Source organism: Parasteatoda tepidariorum, chromosome 5 (genome assembly GCF_043381705.1).
Source record: "Parasteatoda tepidariorum isolate YZ-2023 chromosome 5, CAS_Ptep_4.0, whole genome shotgun sequence".
NCBI lineage: Eukaryota > Metazoa > Arthropoda > Arachnida > Araneae > Theridiidae > Parasteatoda > Parasteatoda tepidariorum.
In genome coordinates this window covers 89560385-89581161 of record NC_092208.1, presented here as the reverse complement: position 1 = coordinate 89581161, position 20777 = coordinate 89560385, and the positions used below count along the sequence as shown (strand labels likewise).

Sequence of the window (20777 nt, the reverse complement as noted above, 5' to 3'; positions counted from 1 at the left end):
GGCTCTTAAGCCATTATCATTAAAATTGACTCCTAGTGTGTGAAATCCTATCGTTAGATCGATAGTCGTTTAGGTTTTTCATGTTCTTTTTATGCAGTGTACTTATACACTTTTAGTTTCACTGAGTTTCTTTTATGGACTGAATTAAATGTATTTCAAAATATATTTTAGAATATTGTAAAATAGAATGTTTAAGTTTTTCTATATACTCTCATTATCTCAAAGTCAAATGGAAGCTAAAAAAATTTCGAGTTGGCGAGTTTTCATTATAGCAGTTTCAGAACTAGATATGTTCTAAAAAGTAGAAAAATATCTTCAAAACTATTGCTCTTAAAAGTAGAGTCATGAAACTTATAATAATTGCTAAATATATATATATGTAATGATAGTTGACTATAAGTTTAAATATAATAATTATAATTTTATTTTTAAAAGTTCGACAAAACTAACTATTCATTCAATTGAAAAGAATTGGTTTGCAATGAACTTTTATTAAGATTTTTCCGAAAAAATTAATTTCCTATTTCGAAAAAATTTGGCATGACAAGGTTTCGAAAAGAAACCCTTTGACATAGAAATTCAAATTAACATTAGGATATATAATCCAAAGGGGAAAAATATTTTTTGCCGTAACAAGGTTTTTTAGTTATTGAAGCTCGAGATATCGAGGGTATACTGAAATCTGATAAATTTATTTTCTAAAAGCGAATCACTGTTTTAGAATTTGCGGTGATGTTCCCTTTTTAAGGCAAAGTTACAAGTGATTCAAAACATTGTCAGGCTAATTACAGTACACTTTTGAATCTTCAACAATTATAAATACCAAACTTGTGAAATCTGCATATAATATATGAACATGACTTCCATATATTTCCAGATCGACAAGGATGAAGTATCGCTTCGAAGAGTTATTGGGTCCAAGAAGGATCAATACTTTCTGAATAAAAAGATGGTCACGTAAGGATTTTTTGAATTTTTTTTTTAAAAAGCAGTGACTTAAAAATACATTCATTGCTTTAAGCTTTCTTATTGACATAGGGTCTCTCATATCCTTAAAATAAATTTTTTATTTAGTACAAATTATTTTAATCGCGTCGTAAATACATTGAAATGTTTATAAATGCAATTGACTTTTTTTCTCTCTCTTTTTTTTCAAATATATATATATATAACCTGCTAATTTGTGAGCTAAAAATTTACTACTGATACTCCGACCATTTTGTAGTAAAGGGTAAAATTCGAAGGTTTAAAATTCAACGGTCAAAAGTCGACCAAGTAAAAAAAATGATCAAGAGTCTAGTAAAGCTGGAGCACATCGACCTCCGATACGATTTTCCGGTAGCTAGATTTCCGTTTTGGGTGTTTAATTTGAGTGCTATATGTTTCTATATTATTTATAATTCTTTAAATTGTAAATTGTGTAATATGATCGAAGTACTTTACGAAACTAATTACTTAAAAAAAATGAAAACAATTATTATATACATAAAGTGTTGCAATTTTTCCTTTCCATAAATAATAGAAACTCCTCTAATAGTTGGAATAGCTTGTTATTCTATTGTAAGGGGGAAAAAATAACTAGAAAATACGAATTAATATGAAAGTATTTTTTAAATTTTGTTTCATTTAGTAAACAAAGAAGAATATAAAAATATACTTATGCAAGGTATTTTGCAATGGCCCCCCTTTTGAATATTTTTAGAATTCTTAGGAAAAATGAGGTAACATTAGTGAATGTGATTAATATTTAAATGAGAAAAATACAAACAATGGAAATATACTAAATTACTAATTTACTACTCTGGAGGGTTGAACTGAAAATGTTATAACCCGTCTGATTGCCAGAGGAAATAGAAGGGATGTGAAGTGTGATTACTACGAACACCGAATTTCATCAAATTAAATTAAAAAATAAAATTAAGTTATAATAATGAGATTTAAACTGCTCCTAGGTATCTCAGACCATAAAACTAGTTTTGATTAGGAGTTTTTCTTTGCTTGAACATTAATTCGTAACTAATAAAATGCAATTTTTTTTAATATTTAACACAAAATAACTGTTTAAGGTTTAAAAGCAAAAATAAAAGTTTTCCTATTATTGTAAAATAATCTTTTTGGCAATAAATATTTAATTTTCTATAGAAACCTATAGTTAAACAAAAATGTTTTTAAAAAAAATGAGTGTCCTGATGAAGTTGGAATAGTATCCCAGCAAAATAATTAGAATAACTTCAATAATATCGGAAGCTAACAGTGCCGTAGAGAGCTTAACTCGCGCCCGGGGCACAATACCTNATAAATAAATATTATTATTTGTATAATATTATTATTTATTATAAAAAATTATTATTTGTACAATAATTAACTACACATATTGATAGATATTTTATGTTTTAAATTATAGTTATATTAATTTAAAATAAGTTCATTTCACTGGAAAAAAAAGAATAATCACAAATTTTCCAATCAATAATGTTTTAAACTACTAAAATGATATATTATTACATTATGATTTAATTATGGAATAATAATTTTGTTAATTTTTTTGTAATTATTTATATTTATAGTATATATTTCAATTTTAGGAATAATTTTGTATCAAAAATGTGTTTTTGTCCTCTCATCTTGGAAAATATAGGTTTTTGCCACTTTTTGCCAATTTGCTTGGCAAAAACCTGTTTATGCCAGGACGGTTTTTGCTGGTATTTACCATGGTTTTTTCCACCTACGGCAAAATCTTGCCAACCCTGACTAACAAAGAATTGAATTTTCCCACATTAGGGATAATGTGTTTTTTCGAGAACTTTTTTTATTAAATTCACCCAACTAACAAATAATGTATAGGATTTGAAGGAAAAAAATATTTTAACCCTTGCAATATCTTTTTAAAATTTGTTTAAGAGTTTTCTGCTGTTTCATCAATCAAGGTTTTAGATGTGTCCTATTAATCTGGAAATTTTTTTTCCATAAAAAGGTTTTTTTTTCTTCCAGGACACCAGGAAAATAATTTATGGAATAAAAGAAATTAAAATTGACCAATACAATTGTTTAGTTATAAAAATTAAGCAAGAAAATTTTATTTAGTACCAGTAAAAAGTTTACAACCACCTTTTTTTTTAAAAAGAAATAACTTACATTATTTTAATTTCAAACAGAATTTTAAATCTATGTATCAATATCTATTCATTTTGTTCTATTGCTTCTGATTTTTCCTGTTTCTTCTAGTATTTTATACGAAACAAGATTCTTCCAGTGTCTTGGAAGGAATAGATTTCTTCCAGAAGCAATCCGAGCTTTGTTTTAACTTAGTTTTAAGACATTGAACATGAAAATTAACTTCCAACTTTATTTTAATGCTTTTTTAATTATTTATTTATTTTTTAACTTTTGTTTTAAAAGTTAAATTATCTATCTCTAAATTATCTAGTAAATATATCTTGTATGAAATGTTCCCCTCAAAAAAATTTTTTAAGTCTATATTTATGCCAAAATTAATAATTAATAATAATTATCCAAATGCAAATTAATAATGAATGTCCAAATGCAAAATTTATTACTAATAAAATTAATAATGAATGTCCTAATACAAAATTAATGAATATAAATATTTCACCTAGATTTATTTTCTTTAAATGGCAGATTAACTTTGAATTGAGAATGTAATATTTTTTCTAAAGGCTTCCTAACTTAGATTTTATTTTTATTCAAAATAGTACAAATTTTGTTTGTATTGAACTGATTTTTGTGTACATACAGGCGAACTGATGTGATGAATTTATTGGAAAGTGCTGGTTTTTCAAGAAGCAATCCTTATTATATTGTGAAACAAGGAAAAGTAAGTTGTTAAAATTATTGATTTAGTTATTTGAGAAGTGGCATGAATCTCACTTCTAAAATTTTTCTGGATTCAATACCAGGTTTTCATTTTATAGATAAATTAAACGTATCAAGTATTTTTTATTTATTTATTTATTTGCTATTCTAGATATAAATTAGACAATAATGAGTTAATGCAATAAAAGTTAATAATGCTAACGATTAAAACAGTGCTCCACAGGTCAGGGGGAACAGGAAAAATATTTCTATTAGAATTATTTGTTTTAAAAATGTCATATTTTATTAAAACTTCCATGTTTCCATTCTCATTCAATTATGTTTTTTTTTTTTCACAAAATCTAATATTTGACATTACAAATAAAAAAAAATTAAAAGTTTTCTGATGAAAAATTGCATGATATAGTTAAAATATGGTCTGAATTTTCATTGAAATTTTCCTGACAAATCAGGAAAAGTCAGGGAATTTTTTTCCTAATGTTGAGTGGGAACTTTGTTAAAAATTAAGTAATGGTATTAGTCTGCTCTTTCTGCACTAAATCAAAATTTTGAAGACTGAATAAAGCGTTTATTTGTAATGAGATTTTTTTTCTTTTCAGAAAAATTTTGGAAAAATAACTGCTAACTCTATTTTCTGAAATATGTGACTTATGCCCTTTCTTGAATAACTGTATAAAATAGTTGTATTTGCCATGTTAATTTTTTTGTGTTGTTGGTATTTTTTAAGTATTTATTAAATATTTATTGAAGAACAGGTGCAGTATGTTTGGATTAATGAATCTTTTAATCTATGGTCTTTTCAACCAGGGTCTAACTTTTTAAAATTTTTAATCCTGTTGTTGATTAAAAATATATAAAATTTTGTAAGTGTAGAATATTCTAAATGTTTAGTAATACTTTGCATAACATTTCTATTTGGTAATTTTTATTCTTTTATGTCCACCCTATATATTTGCATGTGTTGAAAGCTCTCAATTATTTTGAAATGTACTGCTAACCCTGGACTTTTTCTGTTGGCGATCTGAATTACAAAGATTTCTATTTTTGTGATTTTTTGTAAACTGATTAATGAACATCTCTCTTGTAATTCTTTTCTAGATTAATCAAATGGCAACTGCTCCAGATTCTCAGCGGTTAAAATTGCTTCGGGAAGTAGCAGGTACCAGAGTATATGATGAAAGACGAGAGGAAAGTCGAAATATTTTAAAGGAAACAGTTGGAAAAACTGAAAAAATTGAAGATCTTCTGAAGTACATTGAAGAGAGGCTAAAAACTCTAGAGGAGGAAAAAGAAGAACTTAAGGAATATCAAAAATGGGACAAAATGCGAAGGTATTTTTTATTTTTGTTAAAAAAGAATTCAATAATTTTTTTTTGTAGGCCACAAAAATTCGCTTAAAGTAATAACATTCAATTTAAAATTATCCAGATCTTTTCATAATTTTTCTTTTTCAAAATAATTTTGATTGTGCTTACAAAAGTTCTTAAATGATGATAGAATAAATATAATTGAATGAACATTGAATAAAATCCTTATTTGCCCTAAATCATACTATCAAAGCTGTTGCAATCTAAATTGAACAAGATTCTTTGAAAAAAGTATTCTTTAAATTTTGTTTTTAAAATTATTTGTCGTATATGAATTATTTGAATTATGAATAATTAACCAGATTTGACATTTTTTTTTCTGAACCCTGTAAAAAACAGACTTGAATTTTTAAAAAAAAGGCTGCATTATCAGCTTAATGCTTGCTTTCTTTCCCATCACTGATTTTTTTTTATTATATAAAGGAACACAAATTACAAGTTAAGGAATTTTTATTCTATATTTATAAGTGTTCAGAAACAGTAATTTTTGCTACTGTCTGGTTGTCACCAGAACTCTTAACAGCAGACTCACATGCTAATGGTTATGAAGATAGGTCTTTTTAATAAGTTAATATCACATTGATTTAGTCCTGGTTGCAGAATTACTTTAATAATCCAAATTTTTTGCATGAAACCGTACCACAGTCAGGCATGGTTAAAAATTATGCTTTGTCTGATATATAGCTATATACATAAAAATTTGCATATTAAATGACCACAGTAAAAACATTAACATTAAAGATAAAAGTAACATTAAAATATTTATGTTTAAATTTATTTTATAGTTATAAATTTTTTTATTTTATTTATTTATTTTATATTGTAATTATTTATTATCCCCTTAACTGCCGTGGGCATATATATACGTCTCGGCCAGACGATGCGTTAACTGCCGCAGGCGTATATATACGCTTTCCCGAAGTACGATGCTTTGCATTGCGCTGCTATAAATAGAACTACACCCCCTACTTCAGAATGCAGTAAAATGGCCTTGAAAGTGTTTGATTTGCAAATGTATTACTAATTTCGGACGAGGGGAGATGGGAAAAGGATGTTATGGAAAAGTGATATCGTATTAATCGCTTGTGTGTATTTATTTGAGTAAGGTCGGGTTTATTCTTTTTCCGCTTTTGTTTCCCGTATGTATTTGGTGCTTTTTATTCTTTTCATCAACGTCTTCAAAGAAAAGTGCATCGCGAAAATGTGCTGTTTGTTCAAGAAAAAAAAAATCTTCGTGAATCTCGGTATCAGTGCGATGATAGCGGGATTCACGCTATCCATGATGTGATGTTGGTTTATGTGTCCACCATGTTTCAGGATTTATCATACAACAGCTAAGTTTTGACATCTTTTATATTGTATTTTTATTATTTAATTTAAATTTTGTATTTTCTTTCTTTCCTTTTTCTTGTCTTGTAAAATTAAACTGTTTTTAAATTGCAAAGCTTGCATCATTTTCCCTACCAAAACACTGTGTAAGAAAGTGCACTTGAGCGAAAAACGGTGGCACTGGGAAGCGAATCACATTAATTTTACTCGGCAGTTAAGGGGTTAAAATGGTCGTCAACCGAGATTGGTCGTTCTTAGAGGTTGCCTTCATTGTTATGGCAGATACACGATTTTTCGCCGATTTTAATTTTCGTCAGTGTCATTTCATTGGTACGGAAAATGCCACTTGTGTTGGCATCGTGAAAAACAGATCAACAAATAAACTTTAACGTCAATAGAAATGATCCTTATTGATGTAATTATGTGGGAAAAAACAAATTTCCCAATTATAAATAATACAACTATTTTAAATAAACATGTTTTTTGTTTTAGTTTGCATTTAATTTTATATCATAAAAATTAGTTTATTTTAAAAAATGAGATATTTGTTTGAGATGCCTAGTTTTTTTTAAAAGTACTTTTTTTCTCGTCTAACTTTAAAACTAAATCATTGATAGCATCGTTTTTAGTGCTCTCTGACTGCAACACAAAGTTGTTCATCGGTTTCTAAGACCGTAAAAATGAGTTCTCTAAATAAGAGCCACTTACAAATATTTTGTACACATTTGAATCTACTTAATTGTTTTGTTAATATTTTTTATTTTAATAGTTTTTTGTGCTTCATTATTTGACCTTTTCTGCATTTGATGTGCCTGGTCTCTGGGAAACGTTTTGATTGTCTCTCCTAAAGCTTTTCTTCAACACCAAGTCTATGTACAATTAGATTTAATAAAAAATAACGACTCATTTACTGTGAAAATCTTTTAACTAATTGGATGGAATTATCGCAAAATAATAAATGAAAAATAAGCAAATAAAAAGTCATATTTTCCTCATAAATCTCATTGAAATATTTTTTGATTTTTTTCTTTATTTTTAAAACTTTAGTTAAAGAAAAATAATCAGAATTTTTTAATGTCATTTATTATAATTAACATTTGCCTATTTAACGTTTCTTTAAGAGAAATTCATTACCATATGTACAGTGGGCCACAAAAAAAAAATGCACCATCCGGAATAACTTTCGATTTAATGATTGAATCTTCATGTTTTAGGACTCATTCTTAATATTTCGAGGGACTTATTAATTGGTCCAGATGATATTTTAAGTTAAGAAACCAAACACAAAAACGTACTTTCCCTGAATAAACATACAGTTTTTTCGACAGATTTGAATTTCTGACCCTCAAATTATAGGAGGTACCTCCAATCTGGAAAATATGGTCCTTATAGTTTGGCCAGGAGAGCGATCCAAACCTTGTACCCTTTAATGTTAATTTTATTTTTTGCATAATTTTCCATATCTCGAACTTTTTAAGCGAATAACAAAAGTTTTGCACACAATTATAAAATTCGTTTATCCATTGATAATTCCATGCAAAAAAAAAATTTTTTTTAGTAAATATTTATTTAAAAAATTTTTTTTTTAAAAATTATATTAAATAATAATCAAAAAAATTTTAAGTTATAAATTTTTTTATTTCATTTTAAAGTATGTAATTTTGCATGAGAGAAAATGAAATTTGAGTGAAATCAATTGAATAGTTTCTGAGAAATCGAATTTTGAAGAAGTTGTATATTTAAAATTCGTTGTCTCAGGAACTATTGAAATTTTGTAATTTGTTATTTGAAATTACATACTTCAAAATTTTGTTAAAAATTGTATACCTTAAAATTCAAAATTTTTCAACTTTTTTGAAAGGTTCTTGTGAATCTTGTTTTTTTTAAACATTTCAAACAATTCCTGATGTGTCATCGCTCAGCCTTTATTTATATAATTGAAAGAAAATATTTTCACATGTACGAAATAAATAACTTTTGCTTGCTGTATTGTAGATTAATTTAATTTTTTCTTCCTTTAAGCTCATAATGCTGGTAGATATTATGTCTGAAAAGAACTTGAGTGCATGAACAATCAGAATATCAGTGAAACTTCCTGACATTAAATCATAAAATTAAAATTTTTGAAATAGCAAGAAAGGAATGAGTAGGTGAAAACAGAATAGCACAAATTAATGACATTTAAAACAAAAAGTAATCAGTATTGTATTGTATCTGTTTTTAATATTTTGAGCAATTTGTTGATAGTTTCATTAACAGCTGCCTCTTAATACTATTCTTTTAGATATATTCCCAGGAGGGATCATTATACAGAGGTTTTACAGTAGTTTAAAATTGCTAAACGTGCAAAGTAAAGTTGAAGGGAATGGGAAAAACATCAACCAGATGAAAGTTTTGAGGATGTCTAATATTTTTTTGCCCCAAATAATATAAAACGTTAATACCAGGTTGTAAAAATACTACAAGTGTACTATCTTAAAAGAATAAGTAGAATATTGTACAATTTTTGATACGATACTACCACATTTTTTTGCCATACTAAGATAGATTTTTCCTTCTTTGAAGGCTCTTGTAAGGTTCCACCGAATAATAATCTTAAAGTTGAAACCACATTATGTAAAGTTCATATTCTGGTAACTGCTTTTTTTTACTGTTTGACGCCGATGTGTGTTCTCAAGTCATGCAGTATGAATTAACTTTTACTTATGTGGTTATTTATTTTTTTAATAGGTCTTTAGAGTATACGATATATGATCATGAGTTGAAAGATGCTAGAAAGAAGTTAGAAGAGGTAAGTTCTATGTATTATTATATTGGCTTTTTCTCATTCATTTCAATTCCTGGTAATTATTGAAGCAATCATTGTATTCGGCACAACAGCCTAGAGCAGGGGTGTCAAACTCACGGCCCATGGGCCTCATGTGGCCCGAGATGAAAATTTTTGCGGCCCAGTCAATATATTCGACGCAAAGTAAAAATAAATATAAATGTGAATTAGAAGGGAAACTAGCATATAAAATTATAATACACTTTATTTATGAACTTTACGGATAATTTTAAATTGTACGCGCGAAAATGTAAAATTCTGATTGGCTTGTGGTACCTGCCATTCCAGGAATACTGCATCTTATCAAAAATACGCAGAAAAAACTTCAAATCTTAGAACAGAATTTGAAACAAGGTTTAAAGATTTTTATTCCTTGGAAGACTAATTTTGCTTGTTTTCTTCGATTTGCTCAATAAATATAGACTCGGTACCCAGTAATATGCAAATGGAAGTGATTGAGATTCAGTGCGACTCAAATTTAAAGGTAAATTCATTGAAGTGGGTGTGCCTGAAATTTACAAATAATTTACGGGCATAGTTTGAAAATACTCGAAAATTGGCATATGAAATTATTTCCATGGTTGGAAGTACTTATCAGTACGAGCAATTATATTCTGCTATGAATGGAAAAAAATCTCCCGTCCGAAACCGTATAACGCTCACATTGGGTCAATTTTGAAAGTTGTCTTGGCCAATAAAATTTCTCTCGAAATAAGAAAGATAGTAGCAGAGAAGAGTTGTCAAGTATCAAACAATACTTTACTTTATATATGTTTATTACAATGTACTGCTCAAAATAAAAATATTTGTTTCTATGAACACTGAATTTTTTTTCTTTTTTTGCGGCNTTACAAAAAAATTTTTTTTTTAGTTGGGTTTAACAATAAAAAAACGGCTTTTTGTAGCGATTCAGATAACCGGAAAAATCAGTTATCCGGAATAGCGATGGTCCCGATCGTTCCGGATAATCGGTTCCCTACTGTACTCGAAAATTGGCATATGAAATTATTTCCATGGTTGGAAGTACTTATCAGTACGAGCAATTATATTCTGTCCGAAACCGTATTAATAACGCTCACATTGGGTCAATTTTGAAAGTTGTCTTGGCCAATAAAATTTCTCTCGAAATAAGGAAGATAGTAGCAGAGAAGAGATGTCAAATATCAAACAATACTTTACTTTATATATGTTTATTACAATGCACTGCTCAAAATAAAAATATTTGTTTCTATGAACACTGAATTTTTTTTTTGTTTTTTTGCGGCCCACCTAAAGTTAAGAATTGTTTATTTGGCCCAAGTTAGCTTTTGAGTTTGACACCCCTGGCCTAGAGTGTGCCAAGGCCTTAAGCTGAGGATTGAATATAGTAATAGTAAGTGTTAGTTGTTAATATCTACCACTTAATCTTAGTCATAAAACTTATAAAAAACACAACATTCAAATATTTGACTTTGATACCTTAAAAATTGATTACTCGAAGTTCATAAAAAGTTTTTAGACTATGTAACTGTGTATTTAACTATCAAAGCAATTAGTGAAAGCTAGAAATCAATTTTTAGTTGTGCTTTGTATCCAATATGGATAACTTAAATTTGCTTCTTCATCTAAGGTTAGCTTTAGCTGCCATCTTGAATTTATTGAATAGGCGGAAGAAGCGGTCAATAAAGGGCAAAACTTAACCTTCTTAATGTAAACAAGTGAAGTATTGTTTGGTAAAAGTTTCAAAGTCATAAAGTTTTTTGAAAGTATAAAGTATAAAAAAAACTGCTGAGTCGAATGAAGCCAAAACAAAGTTGATAAGACAAATAGTACAGAAGTTATTAGTTTTTATGTATATGAAGTACATTTTTAAATTAATATCTACTTAATTCCTCGTAGTTGTTATATTGACAGGTAAAATATTAGATCCTATGTGTTTTTTTTCTTTTGATCAAAACCAATTTGAGAGAATTAATACAGGGTTCGAATATCAGGAAATGTCGAGGAAAAACACAATTTTACCCCAAAACCTGAAATCAATAGCTTAATCCAATCAAATCTTGCTAAAAATGTAATACTTTATGTTTTTGTTTGTGGTTGTGCTGAAGAATAAAGTTAAGAAATAATGAAATTAATTGCCGAACCAGATGATCATTGTATTATTGGAATTCTTTTTTTATGCAAGAATTTCTAGAGATGAGACCGAATTACTCTCAACTCTTCTGCCTTCAACTTCTAAGCACAATGCCTTCACAGTGGTTGTGTGCAATGAATGACATGTGTACAATCAGTTGAAATCTTGGTCCAGAATCGCCCTGAAAATCTCCTGACTTTCAGACAATTGGAGGGGCAAACTACTTATTTCCTCCCTCAAAAGAAAATTTTGTTTCCCTTTTCCGCTGATGACACCCATCCATTTTAGTCGCAGTGCTGGAGAGTGATGATGTTTGTGCAATATTTTATTTGTATGTCAATAATAAAGGAACTATTAACAGGCGGCAATTCACTAGTTTGCATATGTAATATGATTTAATATATGCCAGTGTATTCATTGCAGAAAAAAATGGGAGAGAATTTCTCACCCTTTCTCAAAAACAGGGTGAGATTTCAAAAAGTTAAGTGAGATTTTTCACATCTTCTAATTGAATATTTTTGCTGCATCATCATATGGAAAATGTTTTATATCTACTTTTTCATTGGCTATTATATTTATTTGGCTGAAAAATATCCGTATTTGTTTCGTTTTGACTGTTTCTACCGACGTTTGTTTCATTTTCATTTGTCCGTTACGAAGTAGAAGATGTCGCCTTCACAAGGTATTTGTCCATCTTACATTCATGCACAAAAAATGTCTTATATGAAGAAACCTTACCTACGGTGAACACGTGGTTGCAGAGAAATGTGTTCTGAAAGGGATTCCGTAGTTCGGGGGGAGGGGTGTTCTGCTGTTCGCACCGGTTCTGAACAATACTGATAAATAGGGAAGCTAGATAACAAGGACCGATGTTCAAAATAATAAAAGATCATGGAAGAAAAGTGAAACGGATTTTATTCAAAATGGCAAAAGACGAAATTTTTTCCATTTTGAAATTGATTAATAGAGTGCGCGAACTTCTCGCCTTAATAATTTTTTATTGCGAGAAAAGAAAAAAGTATGCGAGATTCTCGCGCTGTAGTGAAAACACTGTATGCGTTCCTTTTCTGCTTTGTTAAGAACACTTTTTTCATCATGAATAATTGTTAAGGTAGTGAAAAAAATTTTGTACTTAAAAACTAGTTAAGGATTAAATATGATTTTTTTTTTAGTAACTCTCCCGTGTTTTGTCCCTTATTACAATTTTAATTTTATTAAATTAAGTTTAAAATATAGTTTCTTCCCCTTTTATTGTTATAATAATTTTTAAGGTGTCTATTCTAATATCTAGAGCGTAACAAAATAATCATTGATTTTTACAATGCTTCAATCGATTTTTTTTTTATTTTTTAGAAAATCAGATTATTTAAATTGCTAGTTTCAATCTTGAAATTTAAACCTTGATTATTGTTTATTAATATTTTAATTATTGCTTTTATTTTATTGCAATACTCATGTTATTAATTTTAGCTTGATACCAGAAGAGAAACTAGCAGTTCTGTGACGGAAAAACTACGTGAAGAAGCTCAGCAAGCTGCAGATCAAATAAAAGTAATCTCAGTTTTACATGATATAATAATAACTCAGTTATAATTCTTAAATAACTACCTCTTGTTTAATCATGGCATTATGAAATGTTAATATATGTAATTTATATTTTTAAAATTCAATTATTTTGTCGTATTTTTGAGAAATTATTAATTTAGTAAAAATAATATTGCATAATTTAATATTTCTTATTTTGTCAAATAATTAAGAGTAAGGCATTTAGGGCAGAGTTTCCGAACTTTTTTAACCCTCAAAACTTTTATAATTATCTTATAGAAAATTTATTAATTTTTAATTATCAATAGTTTAATTTTATGTAACATAAATTTATAATTATATGATGGACCCCTTCTATTAAAAAATGATAAAATGAAATTTTTACATAAGTCAGTGAGAGGAATTTGCAAGAGGACACTTAATTAGATTAGCAATGTTTGGTTCGAAATTTATTAGTCTCAAATTACTTTAAAGGGTGAAAAAATAAAATAGAATAAATTGTAATTACAAATAAATAGCTGAAAACCCTTCTGCATTTTGCAAAAGCTTTCCTGATTTTAACTTATTTCAGCTATTTTTTACGCGCAGGAGATAAGATTTTCCTAATTTTTACCCGCCAGTCTGATAGTTCATGTTTTCTTTAATTTAGACGTTTCTTCTCATGTAATGACCTTAATTTCTTAATTACCATTTATTTCTATATCTTGGAGTACATGATGTACGTTGCAAAAATGACTTCAGCATCGTATCCTAAGTATAAAAGAATTTCAAAAATTCGTAAAACTATTTTGACCATACCCCACAGCAATGCTGAATGGAAAGGAGTGTGTTTCTGAGGTTACAAAAATTAAAAAAAAATAGCAACCAGTTCCATTTATCCATGTCTGAGACACTAGAAAAATTGTTAATAATTAAGTCTAAAAAAGGCAGACTTGGCTATGAAAGAGGCTTTTCAAAAGAATTTTTGATTAATGCAATAAGTGTCACTAAAGCATCTTTGTTTATATATGTAACATTGCATAACAGATTAAATGTTATGTTGTATTTAAACTAAATATTAATGTGAGACTTAAAATTTTGTATGTTTCCATGTTATCAAGAATTAGTAAATATCATTGTACCATCTAAATTTATTGATTGTACTAAACATTTAATTTTTGCGATAAAGAAAAATTGGCAATTTATGTACCCAAATCATCAAAATAACTTGATAACTAAAAGGCTAAGGAGAAAGTGGCTTCTAAGTTACTAGAGTGGCTACTAAGTTACCACTGGTTACGAATTTTTTTTTTAAAATTTTCAGGTCTAGTTTGATGTAATGAATTGAAAATGTGTTAAATGGTAAACTAAAAGCAGTGAAAATATTTTTCTTTTTTTTAAAAGAAAACCTTTTTTGTAGAAATTGAGTAAAGACTTGAGAGATGTGAAAAGTAAGCTACAGTCTTATAGAGAAGAAAAAGAGGCCCTCTCTCAAGAACAGTCATCTTTATTCAAGGAGAAGACACGATTGGAGTTGACTATCAAAGATCTCAGAGACGAAGTAGAAGGAGATGACAGTTCTCGAAAAAGAGCAGAAAGAGAATTGGAAAGACTTAAGGAAACAATATCTGTGAAATTAACCAACCTTGAAGAAATAAGGCCACGTTATGAGGCTCAAAAGAAAAGAGAAGAAGAATGTACACGAGAGTAAGTATTTATTAAATCTTCTGCACCACAGCCGGTTAACGACCAAATCCATCACAGTCAGTTTACCCCATGTAGATTTATCCAATGCTATATTTCACCATCTGTTAACTTTCAAGTGGTTTAACCACTTCTATGCTCTATCCATGGTCTTTTTCCTTTTGGCATTTTACAAGGTTATTTTTTAACAAGTTATTTTTTTCCTTATTTATGACACACAGATACATAATTAATGATTAATTACATAATGAAATAAAAGAAAAACTTTAAGGAGGAAGTATTAGTCATATGTTAAGTAAATTTTGATGAGCTAGTTTGTAGTTTTAATTTAGGTAATATCGTAAGAAATTTCATTGCTTTTTCTTATGTAAGATTTATATATGTGATCATATATAATTGATTCGTTTTTTGAATTTTGTTGACAATAAACTATCTCTCATGAGGAAAATTTGGGAAGTGAGCGTATTGTTTCTATTCAGATATCTTATGATCGAATAATGTAAGAGATTTAAATGGTGTCATATATTAATGATTATGTTTTTACAAACTTGATTACAAAATAAAATTATGTTAATAATGTTTAACTTTGTTGCTATCTTTCATTCTGTTTTTTCTTCTCTTAAACATTCTTTTAGATTAAGTTTAAAAGAGCAGAAAAGGACAGAACTTTATGCAAAGCAAGGGAGAGGAAGTCAATTCACTTCTAAAGCTGAGAGAGATAAGTGGATCCAGAAAGAGTTGAAGTCACTACAAAAGGCTATTAGAGATAAAAAAGAACAGGTTCGTTTAAAATTTTTTTAGTTATAAATACATATTTTTAGAATTATGTTCAAATCTGAAGACAAATATATAATATGTGTGTATATATATATATATGCAAATTAAAAATTAATAATACTTAAGTGTGTTATTACAGTTGTTCAAAATTTTTTCTCATTTCTTGACTTACGCTGAGTTACAATGCTTGCTTTTGATCTTTATGCCATACTTATTTGACTTCAACCATTTGAATGTAAGGCATTCAGTCCCTTATGTTTTTATAAATAATAGCTTATAAAATTACCATTTTAACAAAAACAACGTTGTTTTACTCAATAAAAATAACATATAATAATAATAAATTGCAATATTTAAACTATCTCTCAATAAAAACTATTCTAACACTGTCTGACTATTCTTTTTTCACAAACGTTTGATGAAAAACTGGAACCAATTGAAAATTTCTAAAAGAATTTAGATGGAGAGATTTTAGATGCCTATTCTGTTAAGGAAAGTATTGCTGTTATGAATGGGTTAATGTTATTAGACTGGGCATTTAGCCTGCTTTTATTTAATCTAGTCTCATTACGATATTTCTCTTAACATTTGCAATCTTTGTAGGTGTGACATCATGAATTTTGATAAATTTATCTAGTTTATCTATGTTTAAATATAAGATTAAAAACAGGTTTTAAATACTTTTAACTAGGGGTTACATAATACACAAGCTACCCCCCCCCCCCAAAAAANAAAAAAAAGTAAGGATTCTAACTTAAGAATTTTAGACAAATTTAAACTCAGTTTTATTTAATAATTTAAAAATCTGAGTATTTCAAAAAAGAAAAAAATAAATTTTTTTATTTTTAATTATGACATCATAACAAACTTCTTTTTTCTTTTAAAACTAAAAGGCATATTTCATTATTTTGCTGGCATATATATTGTGGTTTAATTTTCTATCTACTGTACCTTTTGTTTCAAAAAAAAAATCTATGTTTAAAGGTTATAACATTGTAGTTGGTAAGAATTTTGTTAATTACAAAAGGAAGATTAGATTATCTAGTGAGCAAGTTATGAAATTATTTCATGGAATTTGAATTTCATATTGTAGTTATTGGTTGATCATGATAAAGACTTTCGTACAAGATTATTATTTAACTTTAATGAGATGATTTAATGATAATCTAGAATATCTAGAATAAATACACACCAAGGAGTTGTCCAATTGAAACGAAAATTGGTGGATAGGAAGACAATGTACAGAATAGTAAATGATTAAAATTTCAGAACAATTGAATAATTTATTGCAGAGTTACAGTAACAAGTTCAATAAGGTGTTGATCCGCCTCTAGCCTGGATACCAGCTGCCACACGGCGTGGCGTAGACCGATAAAGCTCTCGGATGGTCTCTTGCAATATTTCCTGCCAAATTCGATCGAATTGTTGAACGAGGTCATCAACATTCCGTGCCAGATGCAATCGCTTTCCCATCATATCCCAGACATGCTCGATGGTAGAGAGATCTGTTGATCTGGCAGGCCAAGGAAGAGTTTGACAAGCTTGCAGACAGTTCATGGCAACACGTGCCGTATGTGGTCTGGCATTGCCCTGCTGAAAAACCAGACCAGGGCGCTGCAAAAGGAACGGTAGCAAAACAGGTCTTAGGATGTCGTCGATGTACCGCTGTGCAGTAAGTGTACCTCTACTGACGACCAAAGAGGTCCGGCTGTCAAAGTAAATGACACCCCAGACCATAATGCCTTGTTGAGGGCCGGTGTGGCCTCAACAAGGCATTAAATTGTTGAACGAGGTCATCAACATTCCGTGCCAGATGCAATCGCTTTCCCATCATATCCCAGACATGCTCGATGGTAGAGAGATCTGTTGATCTGGCAGGCCAAGGAAGAGTTTGACAAGCTTGCAGACAGTTCATGGCAACACGTGCCGTATGTGGTCTGGCATTGCCCTGCTGAAAAACCAGACCAGGGCGCTGCAAAAGGAACGGTAGCAAAACAGGTCTTAGGATGTCGTCGATGTACCGCTGTGCAGTAAGTGTACCTCTACTGACGACCAAAGAGGTCCGGCTGTCAAAGTAAATGACACCCCAGACCATAATGCCTTGTTGAGGGCCGGTGTGGCGTGCAATAGTGAAGGCAGGATCCCCCTTCTGCCCTGTGCGTCTCCAAACACGTCTTCGATGATCGTCAGGACGCAGTTGGAAGCAGGATTTGTCGTTAAGGACCATACGTCCCCAGTCGGCATCATTCCAGCCATATCTGTTCAAAACATTCATGCATACAAAATTTCNTATAACATTTTAGTTGGTAAGAATTTTGTTAATTACAAAAGGAAGATTAAATTATCTAGTGAACAAGTTATGAAATTATTTCATGGAATTTGAATTTCATATTGTAGTTATTGATTGATCATGATAAAGACTTTCGTACAAGATTATTATTTAACTTTAATGAGATAGATGATTTAATGATAATCTAGAATATTATGAAATACACTATAACAAAAAAATCAACACACCAAGAAGGAGTTGTCCGATTGAAACGAAAATTGGTGGATAGGAAGACAATGTACAGAATAGTAAGTGATTAAAATTTCAGACCAATTGAATAATTTATTGCAGAGTTACAGTAACAAGTTCAATAAGGTGTTGATCCGCCTCTAGCCTGGATACCAGCTGCCACACGGCGTGGCATAGACCGATAAAGCTCTCGGATGGTCTCTTGCGATATTTCCTGCCAAATTCGATCCAATTGTTGATCGAGGTCATCGACATTCCGTGCCAGATGCAATCGCCTTCTCATCATATCCCAGACATGCTCGATGGAAAAGAGATCTGGTGATCTGGCAGGCCAAGGAAGAGTTTGACAAGCTTGCAGACAGTTCATAGCAACACGTGCCGTATGTGGTCTGGCATTGACCTGCTGAAAAACCAGACCAGGGCGCTGCAAAAGGAACGGTAGCAAAACAGGTCTTAGGATGTCGTTGACGTACTGCTGTGCTGTAAGTGTACCTCTATTGACGACCAAAGGGGTCCGGCTGTCAAGGTAAATGACACCCCAGACCATAATGCCTTGTTGAGGGCCGGTGTGGCGTGCAATAGTGAAGGCAGGATCCCCCTTCTGCCCTGTGCGTCTCCAAACACGTGTTCGATGATCGTCAGGACACAGTTGGAAGCGGGATTTGTCGTTAAGGACCATACGTCCCCAGTCGGCATCATTCCAGCCATATCTGTTCAAAACATTCATGCATACGAAATTTCAAAGCAATCGGATGAATTAAAAAAATTTAAAAAAAAACTAAATATGCATGGCAGAATAATCCACTTAACTCCTGGAAAAATCGGATATTTTCATGAAAAAATCTAGAAAAACTCACGTATATCCAGGTTTTTGGTGAACACTGCTTTAAAAGGTACATTACAGTACTTCTAAAAGCTCCCGTCTCTTTTAATTGATGATTTAATCAAATTGGAAATAGTTTCCTTCAAAGCAATTTTCGCTTGCACTTTTAAGTTTAAAAAAAAAACTGTATTTGTTGATGGATCGTAATTTTTTTCTTCTTTTTTCAGATTGACCGATTGCAAGAGGATTTTACAAAGGACACTGAAAAGAGAAAAATGCTAGAAATAAAAATAGAAGTAATTATTGTTGATGGTTTCATACCTGAATAACTTTCAGTATTTCTAAGTTTAATTTATTTTACTGTATGACTATATTCTCTCTCATTAGGAACGAACAAAAGAATTGGAGAACCACCGAGAAAGCATAGACACGCAAAATAAAAACTTTTATGAGATGAAGAAAAAGAAAGACACACTTCAGAGTGAAAGAAAGTAAGATTTGTATTTTTTTGTAAAGTTTTTAGTATTGAAATCCCATTATTGTTTGAGAAAATTTTTTTTTCTATCTTTCCAGTGAGCTTTGGAGACAAGAAAATGCTATGCAGCAAAATTTGGCAACATTAAAAGAAGATCTATCCAAAAAAGATCAAGGGCTGAGGTCAATGACTGGCAAAGTGAGTTTTTATTCAGCTGTGAATCTCTAGCAACGTGTATCATCTCAGGATTCCTTTTCAATTTTATTTATACAGTAGAGAACCATTTATCCAGTATCCAGATAACCGGGAAAAATTTTGCTCGGTTTTCTTGCCAATTTAAGCTAGAACGATTATGAAAAAAAGTGGAAATTGAACTCATCCTTGAATTTGAGTAGAGGAAAATGTGAGGAAGGGGAGAATTTTCCCCCCGTTTACCCAGAGATGTGTCGCTTCTTCCATGACCTTGAAGATCTTCAGATCGAGAGGAGGCAGGGAAGGGATGAATGTTTTATTTTCTCCTTTAGGCCGTCAATCAAACTCAAAGGAGTGGCATGCTGATTTCGTTTTCTCTTTAATTTACGAGGGGGTGGGGAAAATGTATTGCATATGCATATCAGTGAACTGAAGATGAAAGAGAAAAATATATTTATCTATTATGTGAAATCCATTAATGAAAATAAAATATATTTCTTTAGAATAAATTCTGATTCTTTGGAAGTGTGGTATAATTTGAAAGTTTTTCTTGATGTGGAATCACATATTGCTTTCGTTAAAAATCGCATTTTTATAGATTTAAAAAAAGAAAGAAAAAAAGAGAATTGTTTATTAATTTAAACATATGATTATTTTATGAAGCAGATTGCAGTTTTGTTTTTCTGATTCCACTACGTTTGATTTTTTTTCTTTTCACAATAAATTAATTCTTTTTATTCATAAATTTTATCATTAGGTTTTTTTTTCTTCTTTAATTCCGTTGATCTTATTGATCTTGCCTTGTTCAGGGTTTTAATATTTATGCAAGTGCCTTTTTTAACTATTGTTTCGGTTTGATAATTTTCGTTGTCTTTATTTAGATTAATAAGTTTTCCTTTTATTTTATCGTTTTCCCCCTGAATAATTAGGTATGAAATATATTGCGTTATTGAATCATTGGTTTTGTTTATATTAGTTAATTTAGGAATTGTAATTTTTAAAAAAAAAAAAATGAGAATTTTGTATTTTTTAAACTTGTTTTTTTGTCTAAACTTGCAATTTTTTTTATTGTTTTAAATGTTATTTTTCTACCATTTTTTTTTTATCTTTTTAAATTTACTAGTGCTTTTCTTTTTTCTCTTACTTTAAAATGTGTTACACTTTTTCCTTGAATTTCGGGTTCGATAAAACATCGATTAACGACACTTTTTGGTNGAACTTGCTATTTTTTAAATTGTTTTAAATGTTATTTTTCTACCATTTTTTTTTTATCTTTTTAAATTTAGGAGTGCTT

At 29.6% G+C, this 20777-nt stretch overlaps 1 protein-coding gene across 2 annotated transcripts in view; it reads left to right on the top strand.

Annotated features, from left to right (window-relative positions):
• Nucleotides 1–20777, top strand: part of LOC107456300 (structural maintenance of chromosomes 3) — a 62333-nt gene that overhangs the window by 8011 nt on the left and 33545 nt on the right. For both annotated transcript variants that reach the window (XM_043051865.2, XM_071180761.1), the window contains exons 5-14: nucleotides 878–957; nucleotides 3757–3835; nucleotides 4933–5165; nucleotides 9261–9321; nucleotides 12941–13021; nucleotides 14415–14701; nucleotides 15334–15478; nucleotides 19044–19112; nucleotides 19204–19307; nucleotides 19390–19489. In XM_043051865.2, the coding sequence (XP_042907799.1) occupies nucleotides 878–957; nucleotides 3757–3835; nucleotides 4933–5165; nucleotides 9261–9321; nucleotides 12941–13021; nucleotides 14415–14701; nucleotides 15334–15478; nucleotides 19044–19112; nucleotides 19204–19307; nucleotides 19390–19489 (1239 nt within the window). The remainder of the gene's footprint in view (nucleotides 1–877; nucleotides 958–3756; nucleotides 3836–4932; nucleotides 5166–9260; nucleotides 9322–12940; nucleotides 13022–14414; nucleotides 14702–15333; nucleotides 15479–19043; nucleotides 19113–19203; nucleotides 19308–19389; nucleotides 19490–20777) is intronic.